Source organism: Opisthocomus hoazin, chromosome 1 (assembly GCF_030867145.1).
Source record: "Opisthocomus hoazin isolate bOpiHoa1 chromosome 1, bOpiHoa1.hap1, whole genome shotgun sequence".
Taxonomy (NCBI): Eukaryota; Metazoa; Chordata; class Aves; order Opisthocomiformes; family Opisthocomidae; genus Opisthocomus; species Opisthocomus hoazin.
The window spans coordinates 49,671,626-49,686,275 of NC_134414.1; the positions used below are offsets into that span (position 1 = coordinate 49,671,626).

At 45.2% G+C, this 14,650-nt stretch overlaps 1 protein-coding gene across 8 annotated transcripts in view; it reads right to left on the reverse strand.

The window, feature by feature from the left end:
• KLF12 (KLF transcription factor 12) overlaps window positions 1-14,650 on the reverse strand; it is a 256,583-nt gene that overhangs the window by 92,469 nt on the left and 149,464 nt on the right. For all 8 annotated transcript variants that reach the window (XM_075423015.1, XM_075422969.1, XM_075422990.1 and 5 more), the window contains one exon: window positions 5,460-6,000. In XM_075423015.1, the coding sequence (XP_075279130.1) occupies window positions 5,460-6,000 (541 nt within the window). The remainder of the gene's footprint in view (window positions 1-5,459; window positions 6,001-14,650) is intronic.

The following is a 14,650-nucleotide window of genomic DNA, read 5'->3' on the forward strand; positions in this document are numbered from 1 at the left end:
TGACTACAGAAAACAAGTTTGAAGGACATCGTCTTTGGCTGCTAGAGGGACATGATTTGCCAGTAGTATTCATGGATATCCTCTGAAAGCAAAGCAGGGGAAAGACTCAGGATGATGGACCTGAGTTTGTAGGGGAACGTGTTGCTGCCATGGTGGGCCCTTTCACTCCCATCTGTCTGAGCCTCTCCTTATTCCCCCCCACCCTGCCCAGAACCTTTCTCCACCCTCCTTCTGCTTCTTGCCCCTTCCTCTGTCTCCAACCCTTTCCCACTCTTCCTCCTGAACACGTTCACACATCTATAGCCATCTCACCACCTCTCCTTTTCTCCCCACCTTCTCTTCCATCATGCCCCTCTGCCCACTACCCAGCCCCTTCCAACCTCCTCCTTGCCTTTTCCCAGCCACAATTTTTTCTGCCTTACCCTTTAAGGGGACTCAGATTTTTTTCAAACCTCCAAACGTGGCCTGGTTTCCATAAGTGCTTACAAAGACAATAAAAAGTACAATGGTCCAAACCAAACTTGAGGTTCATGGCACAAAACCACAGAGGTTCTAGAGTTTCTCACCAAAAAAAGCTGGAATGAATTTTTCAACATGGAAAATGTTGTATTTTTATCTCTACACTCCATCTCAGGAAGAGTGGAATAGTTTTTTCTTGAAACTTTCCTCGAAAAGAAAGAAAAAAAGAAAAAAGAAATAGCCTGAGGTAGACATGCGGCATGGAAAATGTTAGCCTAAATGGTGAACATACAGACAGACTTCCAGCAACTGGAGAGTTTTAAGGGAAACCATCAGGCAACCTTACCTATAGGTGCTGCTACCTGCTGCGCCTCGAATTACACCTCATAGCAATCCTCACCATTGCTGAACAGGGAGGAAAAAAGGCAAGGAAAGAGTTTCTCATGGGATTTTAACGCTCTGGAATACTTCAACGTATAATAATGTCTAGCGGTCACCACCTGCTCCATGCAGAAAAAAAATATCAAGCGCTTTTTAAGGTTTTGGAGGACAAGACAGCAGTGGTGACCACTGAAGGAAGTGAACTTCATCTCTGCAACGTGGCAGGGGGTGCCAGAGGGTGCAGCCCCCACCCGGGGTGCCACAGGGACTTGTGCCTGGCTCCCGTCCCCTCCATGCCCTGACAGCCCCTACACGTTACTACGCTTTGTACGTATGAAGTAATGTGAGGACTAGGTTGTATGGGACAAGCTGCACAGGTGGGCTGGTGGTGTGCGGGCAGCACACAGAGACCCCCGCTTTGGGGGTCTCCCTGGGGTGCCTCCTCCCCAGCGGGTGCATCGGGGGGATGTCAGGAGGGGAAGGTCCACGGCTGGCAGGGGAGTCTGCATGTAACTGTGTGTGTGTGAGGGCACATACGTGAGTGTTGTGGGATTACACGACAGTGTTCGAAATTCGTAGGCATTTAATAAGATTTTGTAAATGGCTAGTGTTGTATTACTGATACCGAGCATATCGTCCACTGATTACTTTCTTATGATGTGCTGTCAATAAATTCCAAAAAATGCTTTGATCCTGATTTTGATTTACATTAGAGGAACCGAGAGGTCTGCATCCTGCAAAACACATCAGACAGCAGGGCACTTTGGCACTGGTGAGGCTGCACCACGAGTGCTGTGTTCAGTTTTGGGCCCTTCACTACAAGAAGGACATTGAGGTGCTGGAGCGTGTCCAGAGAAGGGCAGCGAGGCTGGTGAGGGGTCTGGAGAACAAGTCTTATGAGGAGTGGCTGAGGGAGCTGGGGCTGTTTAGTCTGGAGAAGAGGAGGCTGAGGGGGGACCTCATTGCTCTCTACAACTGCCTGAAAGGAGGTTGTAGTGAGGCAGGTGTTGGTCTCTTCTCCCAGGTAACTAGCGATAGTACGAGAGGCAATGGCCTCAAGTTGCATCAGGGGAGGTTTAGATTGGATATTAGGAAAAATGTCTTTACTGCAAGAGTGGTCAGGCATTGGAACAGGCTGCCCAGGGAAGTGGTGAAGTCACCATCCCTGGCGGTGTTCAAAAAACGTGTAGATGTGGCACTTCGGGACATGGTTTAGCAGGCATGGTGGTGCTGGGGTGATGGTTGGATCTTAGAGGTCTTTTCCAACTGTAATGATTCCATGACTCTATGATTTTGTAGCATGATACCCCCAGCTCCTGTTGCCCACCTTGGGGTGTAGCACGTAGCACAGGACCTGGCGGGATGCTGCTGGCAGCTCACATATAGACAAGTTAATTCTCTGCAAACCCACCTGGTGTTCAGTGCTGCAAAAATGGTTTGATTTAACGGGAAACCTTGCAAGTAACAAATGGGAGAGACGAGGCAGGACAGAGAGCAGAAACGAGCAGCACACTGGAAGGCAGAAAATGAGATCTTAGACTCTCCTGAAGGAAGCTGCGACGGAGAACGCCGGGATGAATGACACCACAGAGAAGGATGCGCAGCAGCAGGGGAGGAGACGACAGCACGGGTTAGAAATATTAACAGATAAGGAGGGAGAGGTGAAGCAGAGCTGCTGAAACTGGCACTCAAAGAACAGTCAGCAAGATGGAAAAATAGAAAAAGAGGGGGAAACAGACGAGGAGGTAGTGATTTCTTGTGCTGGAGGGAAGAGAGAATTCAAACAGAACATGAAGAAAGAGATATTTGCTGGAACTGCCTAGAAAAGCAGCCGCCGGGAAGACAGTTTTGTCTGAGAGAGCGGAAGGTGGACTGAGGAGCATCAGGGGAAGCAGAGAGCCACCTGAGCAAAACGCCTGGAGGCTAGATTAGAAGGATGGTGGTGGCCTGAGAAGGTTTTGCAATAAAATTAAAAATGAAATGGTTCTAGTCAAACCTGGAAGGAAGAGGAAAATTCAGCATGAGGAAAATAAAACTGGGAATAACAAAGAAAAACTTCCTCTTTACCCTGTTTCTTGCATTTTCCCTGTAAGTGTACCTGTATCTAGAAAAAGAGGAGAGGTCTGAACTTCAGTCTGATGTAATTTGCATTAATTTTAGCACTGAAAGTATCTCTGCTCAGAAAGGTGCCTAAGTCTCATTCGCCTGAAAAGCACTTAGCTACGGGGTGGTGTAAAACGTAGCTTTAAGTGCTTCCCAACCACACCCCTGGATCATCAACACGGTCTCTGCTTTAGCACCAACGCAGCAACGACACAGAGATTACGCGACAAACGCTGCCGATGCCATCTGTGGATCGACTTCGTTTCAGCGTGCGCAATTGTTTCGTTTCCGAAAATGATCCCCTTTCACGTAGAACTTCAAAGCGGTGACTCTGGATGACCCCGAACCCCCATTTCTCCTTCAGCTGGTAGCGGATCAGCAACAAATTCAATCTGAAAGCAACGTCCTGTTGGCATCTGTGTACGCTTATCTCTCGTTTTCAGCACAAGAGCTGAGCACCGAAGGGAAGTTAGTCTGCGCACATATGAAATTTATTTAATTGGTTCATTTGTGCAATATCACTGCATTTTATTGTTTATAATGTTTTACATCACAGAAAGAAAAACACACTCCAGCAAAAGCTGACAAAAGATGACTACCTGGAGTGGACTGCTGCCCATTATTCTTCTATTGTCTTTATTCAAATTAACCTGAACATTTCTATCAAAAGAACTAGTGACAGCAAAAAGGCTACAACTGATGAGAAAAAAAAATAAAGAACGCTTAATCCCTTCTTTTTCTTTAGTTGTACATTAATATGTGCTGCAGCGCTGGTTAATGATCTCTGCCAATAATAGCACAAAGGCAATATTGTCAGGGCAGCTCAGGAGGCCCAGAGCTCATGTGCTGAAATCCCTACGGCACATTAAATTCTGGAATTTTGTTGATGAAACTAGGGTACTGAAGTTCCAGTTTTACAAGATCAGGAGGTGCTTCCCATAGAGAACACTATTACCAGAGCCAACCGGCACCTTTGAAAAGAAAATAAACAGGAAAAATTCTGGATGAGCTCAAGCTCAGGTGCGGCTCAAAGCTCCAAAACCAAAATACAGACTAAAACTTTCCATTTTTTTCTTCCTTTTCTCAGGCAACATGGTGAAACATTCTGCTTTCATTCATCATTTCTTGACATAATGGCACAAGGTCTTAAAGTAACATCATCTTGTGAAGTGCAACAAAACTTCTCAAACCATCATTCTGAGGCCCAAAGCAACACCCAGGGCGGCTGTGAGATCATTTCCTATGGTCCAAGCCTGTTGAGAGGGCACAGTCCACACTCAGGTACTAAGGGAATGTGAGGAGAACCAAAGATTTATGGATAACGGGATGCTAGTAAACATCAGAATGACCCATCACTGTAGTCATATACAATAATGCACAGTCACCAGCAGATCAAAACCAGACAGGAGAGTTGAAGAAAAAAGGCCTTTTAGTTGTAGAGATCCGTTCATTATACAATTGGGTACACAAGAGATGTTGTAAGATGTATCACTAAATACCCTGTAGTCTCATAGGCCCCAAAGTAAGGTTATCTGTCAGTATCCTCCATTTCCATCTCAAGCAATACCTCATTTCAGTGGAGAATTAGCCGTATTTTGCTCACTCATACGCGATGAACCTTGAAATGAGTCTTTCTCATTCCTTCCCTTGTGTTCCCATCTCTATCACGACTGCCTTCTCTACAAAGCTATGCCTTTCCAAGTACATGGGCACATCTGTTTTCTCTCTTCTTCCTCCACCCATCCTATCACCCCCTCTAACTTTGCTCCCTCAACTGTTATGTTCTCTTTTTCTTCTGTTCTCCAGCTCCCCTTTCTGTGTTCTTTGGACACATCTCCAAGAGTGTATCTGTCCTTCTGGCATGTGCCTTCTTCCTCCCTTCACACCTCCATGTGCCTCTCAGGTCCTGCGTCTGCAAAATTCATTCCCAACATATACACTCCGTGCGGTTTCCTTCCCTTCTGCTGTTTAATCTGGAAGAAGAAATCTAATTCAAAATATAACACTGCCACTCCTTGAGCTTAATAAAACCTACCTCTCTGCATCTGCTACCACTCTTTGGTCCAAAAGCCCGTTCTTCTCACGTTCCTACAGCCAAATGATCGCTTTCTCTTTGCATGGAAACAAGCCCTCTGATATTCATTCCCTTGCCAAATCTGTACCACCTGGTGAGTTTTCCATATTAATCTATGATGTTTTATGTATTGTCTCTATTCCATTATCCTGTTTCTTCAGGTTCTGGGAAGGATTTATTCCTCTCAGGACAAAACTTGCCACAAGTTGTTCAAGCATCTAACACCACCGCTGACTTCAATCTTTATAAAAATTTTTATTTATTTTAAAGAGCATGTGGGATAAAACTTTTAAAGGCTCCTCCCAACAGTGTAAGTTGTATGTCTTTTCAGCAAATGACACAGTAAGTTTGGAAACTAACAGCTTTATAACGTTGTTACATTTTCCTCGTACAAGAGCAGTTTTAGAGATGTCACAGATGCATAAAACTGGTTGCACCTTACCTTTGACGTGGCTTCTCCCATCCTCCAACAGTGGTACTACAATAGTGTTGTTCATATTCCCAGGTGATCTCACAGCTGTATAGACAACAGGTACCGACTGTACCACCACGGGGATACGGTGCACGTGACTCATTTTGTTGGACTGCAAGTTCATGGGGCTTGAAGGTGGTACTGGATGGATAATGTGCAAAAACTGCTGGCCTCCAACACCAGACGCAGAGGCCACAAGAGGACCTGGAGTTAATACTGACGGTACGGATGCCGCTGAGGATACCGATGTTATTACTGTGGGTGATGAAGCTGGCCGACTAGAAGAAGAAGTGGACGTAGAAGAAGGAGAGGAGGCTGATGCTGTCATGGAAACTGGTGAAGATGAAGCTGCAGTAGGGGACGACCTGGCTTTGTTTATTGACAAGTCCACTGGTTCAGTCTGTGTTTGGAAATGGTCCGTAGATAATGAATCCTCCACGGGATCTGCTTTCATGTTGTTTAGCAACAAGGGTACAGCTTCCATATCTGGGTAGTTGTGGACGTTTGGTGACTGTTGAGAAAGGACAAACAGACATAGTTATGTATGTGGCTAAAGACGACTTGCATATCCAACTGCTAATTCACATCACATAACTTGGTCATGAAAGCCACAGGATTTGTTTCCTTTTTTTGTGTAAGATCATAATTTTAAAGGACAAATTATCCTAGAAAGCACAGACATGTTCAGTTTGAACATATGTACATATACAAAGTTCTACTCCCATTTCTTAAGAAGGTGGCAGGATTAACCACACAAAATCACCCTGTTTCTTTGCACTACGCAGTCATCAGTGAAAAAAATTTTAACATCTCCACAGATAACTAAAATTTACATTCACAAGACATTTCTTCCCAACATCTACCTTTAAGCTACAGCAATACTCTCTTCTGTCATATCCAACAGACACGAAGAGAAACTGTCTACCACCATTTTTCAAACAACTTTCTGCATGCTTGAAGACTGTAATTTCATCCTACTTGTCTACCTTCTTCTAGACTAGGCTGACCTTGCTTCTTTCTGTTGTAAGTTACCCTCAGAAGAACGAGCCTTAGCACTCGTTTGCTCCTTACAGCGATCTTTGTAGTTTTGTCCACACCACATTTCAGAAGGTGATGCCGTACGCTAAACACAGTCCTCCAGTTCAATGTTTGACTTTTTGCATTCTGAGTGGTTACCGGTGATGAACTTACAGGTCAGTACAGAGTCTCACGTTTGTATGGTTGTCCTGTTACAGGCAGCAATGGCTACAGTGATTCATTATTCTGAATTAGCTCATTAGATAGCCTTCCTCGTTATTTTAATTTTTTTTATATTTTTCCATACTAATTAAGAACGATTTTCCTGATGTCACTAAATAATTTAATGCTTTAGACCAACTCTTTCAAAGCTGGTTTGTCTAAATTTATTCTACACTGGTGACATCTGCTATTTTTATAGTTTTACTCCTTATTTCCATCATCAAAGAGGTTAATAGAATTTTTGAATAATTCTAGGCCAAAGACAGATCCCTAGAGATGCTCATTTGATATATCTTTCCTTTTTAACAGCACATCATTAATAACTACTCTTTAAAAATGTTTTTTCAAGTAATTTTCAATAGGAAGAGCAAGGAAGGAAATGCCCATCGATAACCTGGTGGTAAGACAAAGCACAGATCTCAGCTCCTCAGCTAAGTACCTCCGTGGCACTGCACGGCAGCAGAGCTTCTCTACAGGCACACACACGCCGTTATGTGCTGTAGTATGGAAAATCAAGCTTGATAAAAAACATTTGCCAAGTTGCTTCAAATCTCACTTGAGCCAAAGCAATTATTCCATACACAGATCTAACAAGCAATCTTTTTATGGTACCTAAGCAGCTCTAAATGCCTTCTCTCAATCTCTAGATTACGGTATTTACGAAGTATCTACAAATATTAAGTCAGAAATACTTAAGTCACAAATATTTTTGTTCGCCTACTCTAAATAAGCTAACAATCAAGCAAGCTATGAATTCACTTTGGGATTTTTATAATCAACTGTGTTCAATATTTTCATGGAGAACCCTCCTGGTTTTGAGTCAGAGCCAAATTTCATCACAGAATGGAGTTCTATTGCAAAAGGAAAATAGAAACACTAATATTAAAAATTGTCATAACAGCCTAAGTGGATATTATCCCTGGTGTGCTGAAAGATGAGATGTTCTAGTAGATCCCGTCTATTCAGATGATTTAAATGGGTTCTTGGATCTGACATTTTCCCCCTTTTGAAAGCAAGAACATCTCTAGAACAGTGAGTCTTTTCCTCTATTCATACACAAATCAATTTAAAACAAAGGGACCCCAATTTATCTGGCCCCTGCTGTTCTGCTGCAATACAAATAACAAAAGCAAAAATCCCTTTATAAAGACAACGGGAAGTTCTCCCGCTAAAAAAGAACACAGAGTGACAAACAGGTCACTTTTCAAAGCGCATAACCAGCTACGAGTGACAAGGTTACAAAAACCTCTCCCTCAAGAAGGCAAAACCGCCTGTTCTCCTCCCCCTCTACTTTGCCCTAGCGAGACCTCATCTGGACCACTGCATCCAGTTCTGGGCTCCCCAGTTCAAGAAAGATGAGGAGCTACTGGAGAGAGTCCAGAGGAGGGCTACGAGGATGATGAGGGGACTGGAGCATCTCTCCTACAAGGAAAGGCTGAGGGAGCTGGGCTTGTTCAGCCTGAAGAAGAGAAGGCTGAGACAGGACCTTCTAAATGCTTATAAATATCTGAAGGGTGGGTGTCAAGAGGATGGGGCCAAGCTCTTTTCAGTGGTGTCCAGCGACAGGACAAGGGGCAATGGGCACAAACTGAAGCATAGGAAGTTCCGTCTGAACATGATGAAGAACTTCTTCACTCTGAGGGTGATGGAGCCCTGGAACAGGCTGCCCAGGGAGGTTGTGGAGTCTCCTTCTCTGGAGATATTCAAGACCCGCCTGGACAAGGTCCTGTGCAGCCTGCTGTAGGTGACCCTGCTTCGGCAGGGTGATTGGACTAGATGACCCACAGAGGTCCCTTCCAACCCCGAACATTCTGTGATTCTGTGATTCTGTGATCGTCCAGTGATGATTCCTGGCAACTTCCTCTGAAACACCTTACCCAGGCTATTGTCAGTAATGCCATTTCTGCATTAGGCGCACTGTATGCACCATGATAGAGACAAAACCATACACGTACGTGGCACAAGCAGTTTATTTGTCTGATCTTGACAAGTCTTACATATGCAATAGGCAAACGGGCTGGTTCTGCTGAACTAAACAGACTGGTGGTAGAGTGAAGGCAAGGTGAAGAGGGACATCCTGCACAGGCTATACTCAAATCTTTGTAAGGCCCAAGCCAACATCTTCTGTCTCTAATGTTTGAGAGAAGGGGGACAAACGGCGTCAACTCACGTACAAGGGAGAAGAGGGATCCCCTTGTGCACATGGCTGGGTAGAAACAGTACAAATCGCCAGCAGATAAACGTGCCACGGAGGAAATCCTCCATGCTGACGTACTTCCAGACTTCCCCTGGGTGCCAGAGGCCAGTTTCGGGTTGACCCAATGCCACCTGCCTCAGCAGCACAACTTGCTACTCCGTGAGCCACAGGGCGGATGACCCTGCTGTTGCTGTCCTCTGTGGCTCTTCAGAGCACCCTGGAGTGCTCTGAGGGCACCGAGGACTTGAGGTACCCAGCGTATGCAGGTCAGACTGCTCCCAGGAGTATTCTGACTTCTGGGATGCTTCTGAGACTGGACACAAGGGATCCACGCAGACCTTGAAAGCAGCCCATCCCCAAACCGAGTGCAGTCTGCCCCAAAGTCCCACCTGCATTTGCAGCAAGCAGCATCAGGTCCTGTACAGGGAGAGTACGGAAGAACCTAAACCCTTATGTAGCTGACGCCACACAAAGTACCTGTTCCACGGATAGAGTCAATTGTCTTTGAGACAAAGCACAGGTCACGACCCACAGATTTTTCTAGATTGTGCTAAGAACGGGTCTTTGTTTAACTACCGTAATTACACCCATTCTTTTGGGAATAAAAACAAAGAGAAAAAAAGTTTCATGTAACTGCATTCTATTATACAAATCACTTTCTCTTTTAATGGGTCTTCTGCATTTACTTTTACACTGTACTTTCCTTACATTGCATCTACCTTTTGGTAGGTACCCTCTTGTTCAGAGTTGCTGGATAGGCAATGCACTTTTTATATACTACGGTAATACAGTTGATATTATCATTTCAGTCTTCAGTAGTGAAACTAAACTTCAAACCTTTATAATCCCTTCAGGAATTTCTCCAAACAGGACGAAAAATGGTATGCCTTTCAACGACCTCCTTTCCCTGCCAAAACTCTTAAGACTAAGAATGCCCTTTCTTTGGTAAATTCAGGCTGTGACTGACGCCAGTCGACATTACAAAAGACAGCAGGTTCCTTATCAAAAGACGTTTGTACATCCCGTACTGTAGAGCCCCAGGTGGGAGCGAGCGATTGTCGCAAACAACCGTCTTGAGGAATCGCGACCGAGACGCTCGACTCCAGCACACTTACAGACAAGGCCCTGTCAAACCTCCTCGCTTGACAAGGGACCGTGACAGGCAAGACGAACCCCGCGGAGGTGGGATGCTCTCTTGCGAAACCCACCTCTATCCCTCTGAGATGCCACGCAGGCAAGGAAGTTAAACCCTTGCGCAAGGGTGAAGGTCAACGCTGCAGAGGGGGACTGTGAGACCACCAAGACTCCCCCACACCCAGTGACTCATTTCGAGAACCTGAGAACTTTCGTGACAGTACTTCTCCCCTGAGGAGGGATGACAGGCACCCGAAGGGTATATAAGGAGAACGGGCAAGCCTCCTGGCATGGTCCCGCCACTGGAGGACCTCGACCATCAGCAGAAACTGCCACTGGATCCAAGGGTGGCGATATCTCTTCCCTTATCTCTCCTTTTATTTCCCTCTCTTTCACTATCTTTGACTTGATTTATAGGCATATAAGGGTAATGTTGGTGTAAGTCTCTCAATCCACTATATTTTATAAGTTTGCAAAATCAGACATTGTATCATTGTAAGCTTTGCCAAATCAATACCTGTTGTGACCCCACTGTATTAGAAGTAGTGTCGTTATAAACTCATGAAATTACCATGTTTTGTAATCTTGCTGAATTCCAAGTAAAGTTTTGTTTTTAGTTGAACCTCTTGGCTCATTGTTGTGACTCCTGGATACTGCACAGAGAACCGAAAAAGCTCACCTCCTCTTACCCACCGAGTGGGACGGGACACATACTTAAGACAAAAATTGTAAACAAGTGTTATATTTTGTTCTGGTGGTGCTGAACAAAGACATCTACCCCAACAACTCAGGCTCCCTTACAGTGACCTATGAGCAGTATAGATATTTCTCCATGATCTCAGATCTTATCTAAGCTGCCAAAGCTCTATTTAAACTGCATTTGAATCAAAAATCTGAACATTAAATTATCGTTATTTTCCAAAAATTTATTGCATAAGCAAACCTTTTCCAATGATGATGACTATTCCAGAGTTAGGAACACCAGGACGAAGAGCAGCAATGAAGTCAAAGGGGAAGCTGAATTCTCAGCAGGCTATCTCTTAGCGTCTCCCCAGAACATTATTAACTGAGAAATAACTGTTCATTTCCCTAGACGATGAGTCTTGCCGTTAGTTTTATTTAACAGAACCATATCTTTTCTAATTGAGGAGGTAACAACACAATGGCTGGGATATTTAGAGGTATACCTGCAACCATTCTACCAGCTCATAAAGTCAGCTGGATGAAAAACAAATGGTTGTGTGTTTTTTTCTTTTTCTATTCCTGCCCTTCCATCCCAGCCTAGTGAACTGGGCTTCTTGTGGTGGTGTGGCTTCAGCTGATTGCTACTTTGGATGTCTGAAACAGGTCTTCCCTGTCTGGCTCCCAAAAGCATCTGTGTCGGTTTTGCAAACTTCATTTTGGTTTTAGGGGTCTAAACTCTGTTGTTGAGAGTTTGGCAGCTTCCAGAGCATTTGGTGGGTTAGAAAGGGTTCAGCCTGAGGTCCCTGTAACCCAGTGGGCTGCCCTGGACACCAGCCCAGACCACGGAATTACAACACGAAGGGGTACAGCTCCACGCGGCTTCCCTCATCTCACTGCTCCTGCCCACCGGTACAGAGGAGAGGGACAGCTTCAGCCCTGCCTCCGGCTGGGCCTTGGAGGCAAATCTCAGCAACACCTCCCTCTGCAACACCGCTGTCACACCCTCATCCCTGCAGAAGGGGGACTGAAACCCAGGCAGAAATGGATCTGGAAGGCAGGTTAGGACGGCTCCCTGCTAGAAAAGGCTTTTCAATAAAGCTGCAGCCTCTACCAGCCAGTGTTCTTGGCTCATGCTTTTTGTGCCGGCCCTTTAAAGCTGTACATCACCATTCTCTGCAGTGCTCCGTTTCATTAGCTTGCCGTTAACAAATGCCAGCAGGAACAGAACACGTGATTTCCCCATTCAAGCTTTTTTTGGCTGTGTAAAAATGCATTCCTTACTGCCTGTTTCCCTGACCATTATGGAAAAACAACCAGCCAGCCACAAGTCCCTGAGTGAAGCATGGCGAAGTCAGGGCTGATAACGTCTTATCTGCCGGATGGTCATCCTTTCCTGCACAGTTCTCCTTCATCTTCTTTCCAGTCCCCTGAACTCCACCTCCTCTTAACTTACCTCTGGGTAAATTTTGCAACAGCCCCTTTCCACTCTCTTACTCTACTCACAGCCATCTTCTCTTGTGTACCAGCACTGCCTCCCATCCATAACCAAGCCATGACGAGCTCCTAGTCTCCACACAGCTGAGGTTAAACCCAGTGAAAAAGCAAAGATCATTTTGTTTCCAGCAACTCATCCTGACGCCTTGCAGTTCATCAGCTTCACAGGGTTCTAAGCTTCAGTGAGTCTTTATGCCTTTGTCGAGTTACATTGCTCCTGCACAACAGAGTTTACAAACCTCCAACAATCAGTTGTCAGCTTTTAAAGTGTTCTTCCTTTCTGGCAGCAGTCTCCCAAGGTCAAACAATTTATAAGAAAGCATACCAAAAAAGCTGTCCTTGATGACGGAAACCGAACGGACTAAATTTAGCATTTATAAAATAAGCTGGCTTTGAGGACAGGAAGTTAAAAAATAAATTGCTAAACGTTTAACTCTTCAGTCAAATCACACAAACCCCTTTCTTGGTTGTCATCCCGCTGCCCCACCTCATTCCGCTCCAGCAGGAGACATTTCAGGCAGGATGATTTTATTTTGTCACAGTTAAAGAAAAGCAAGATGAGAAAAATCTGACTCCTTTTGAAAAGCTACACACAATTTTAACCATGTTGTTGCCACTGCCGTACCAAAACACCGAGGCTCGGTGGCGCAGGCATGCAGTCTTCTGGGCAGGCAGGGCAGAACTGAGGAGCTACTAGAGAGAGTCCAGCGGAGGGCTACAAGGATGATGAGGGGACTGGAGCAACTGTCCTATGAAGAAAGGTTGAGGGAGCTGGGCTTGTTTAGCCTGAAGAAGAGAAGGCTGCGAGGGGACCTAATAAATGTTTACAAATATCTCAAAGGTGGATGTCAGGAGGATGGGGCCAGAATCTTCTCAGTGGTGCCCAGCGACAGGACAAGGGGCAACGGGCACAAACTCCAGCAGAGGAAGTTCCGTCTGAACATGAGGAAGAACTTCTTCCCTCTGAGGGTGACGGAGCCCTGGAACAGGCTGCCCAGGGAGGTTGTGGAGTCTCCTTCTCTGGAGATATTCAAGACCCACCTGGACGCGGTCCTCTGCAGCCTGCTGTAGGTGACCCTGCTTCGGCAGGGGGATTGGACTGGATGACCCACAGAGGTTCCTTCCAACCCCGAACATTCCCTGTTTCTGTGATTCTATGAACCGCGCCCAGCGAGAGCAGCTTTCAGCTCTGATCATCATGCTTGGAGGGTTAAATCTAAATAACCAGGAATATTCTGCAGGTTACAGATTTTCTAACACTTCACAGCTAAAGAAACACATCCTAGGTTCAAAATGATAAAAAGCACTTGCTCTAGCAGAAGTCATTTTGCTTCTGCGTAGCACACAAATGTGCTTACAACTCTAACGACATCAGACAGGTGTGCAGGTGGATTGGATTTAGAATATGGTGTGCTCATCTTTGGTATACAATTTGGTTATTTATAATTAAAATGGAGTATTTTCCTAATGTGTCCTGTAGATAAGGGTAGAAAGCTCACCCCCTCGAAACTGTGATTCTGCAGGTGGTTGCTGTGAAGCACATCTGCCTGTACCGGGTTTTGTCCTCTCACGTCCTGACTGGGCACCTGCAGAGCATGACAGGTTGGCACACGGCTAGCTTGGGGAGGTAGCAGCTCGGACACTTCAAACAGCCCTGTAAGTTACAGCTCAAGTACCCAGAGCTTTACTCGGAGTCTTTTTTTCGGTTTATCTTGCTAATCTAGGAGTGAACTCTCTTTAAAACTACTGGAAGAGATGTTTTTGAAAACGCCTTCCTGTCATGAGAAATTACATTAACAACACTCAGTTGCCTCTGTGTAAAAATTCCCATTTTAATCGAAGCAACGAAATACTCTAAGAGAAGGGAGAGGTAATACAACCTGCAAAACAAAAGAACTAAACAACGTCTAGTCAAAACCCTCCGTTATCCCCCTGAAAAGCAGACACATCCATGACTCAAATGTGCTCACTTTGAGATGTGGCCATCATTACTCATCTGCAGACAGCTGCATAAAATCAGACGGGTGAACACAGAGAGCTGAAAACGAACACTGAACAAATTACTTCAAAATTTCTTTCTGAATGCAAAAGCACCAAGCGAACAGGCATTTGTGCTCGAGGCTGCTGCTGCAGGCTCTCCCAGGCTGTCGGAACTGCTCAGCTCCGACTTGTGGGACAATGCAGGAGGTCACGCTGAAGAAGAGAGCAAAATGCAAGGCAGCTGGATCTTTCTACCTTTTTTCTGGAAGCATAAATTAAAAAGTGACTTACTGTTAGTTTTCAAGAAATGGTTGCTTGGGGTCAGGGTTAAAATGATGTTCCAAGGAAGAAGAGAATTCCCCAAGAGATGGCACTCCCAAGCAAGGTTGAGTCAGACTCTGTTACAACAACTCCCATTGAAGCTTTTCCAAAA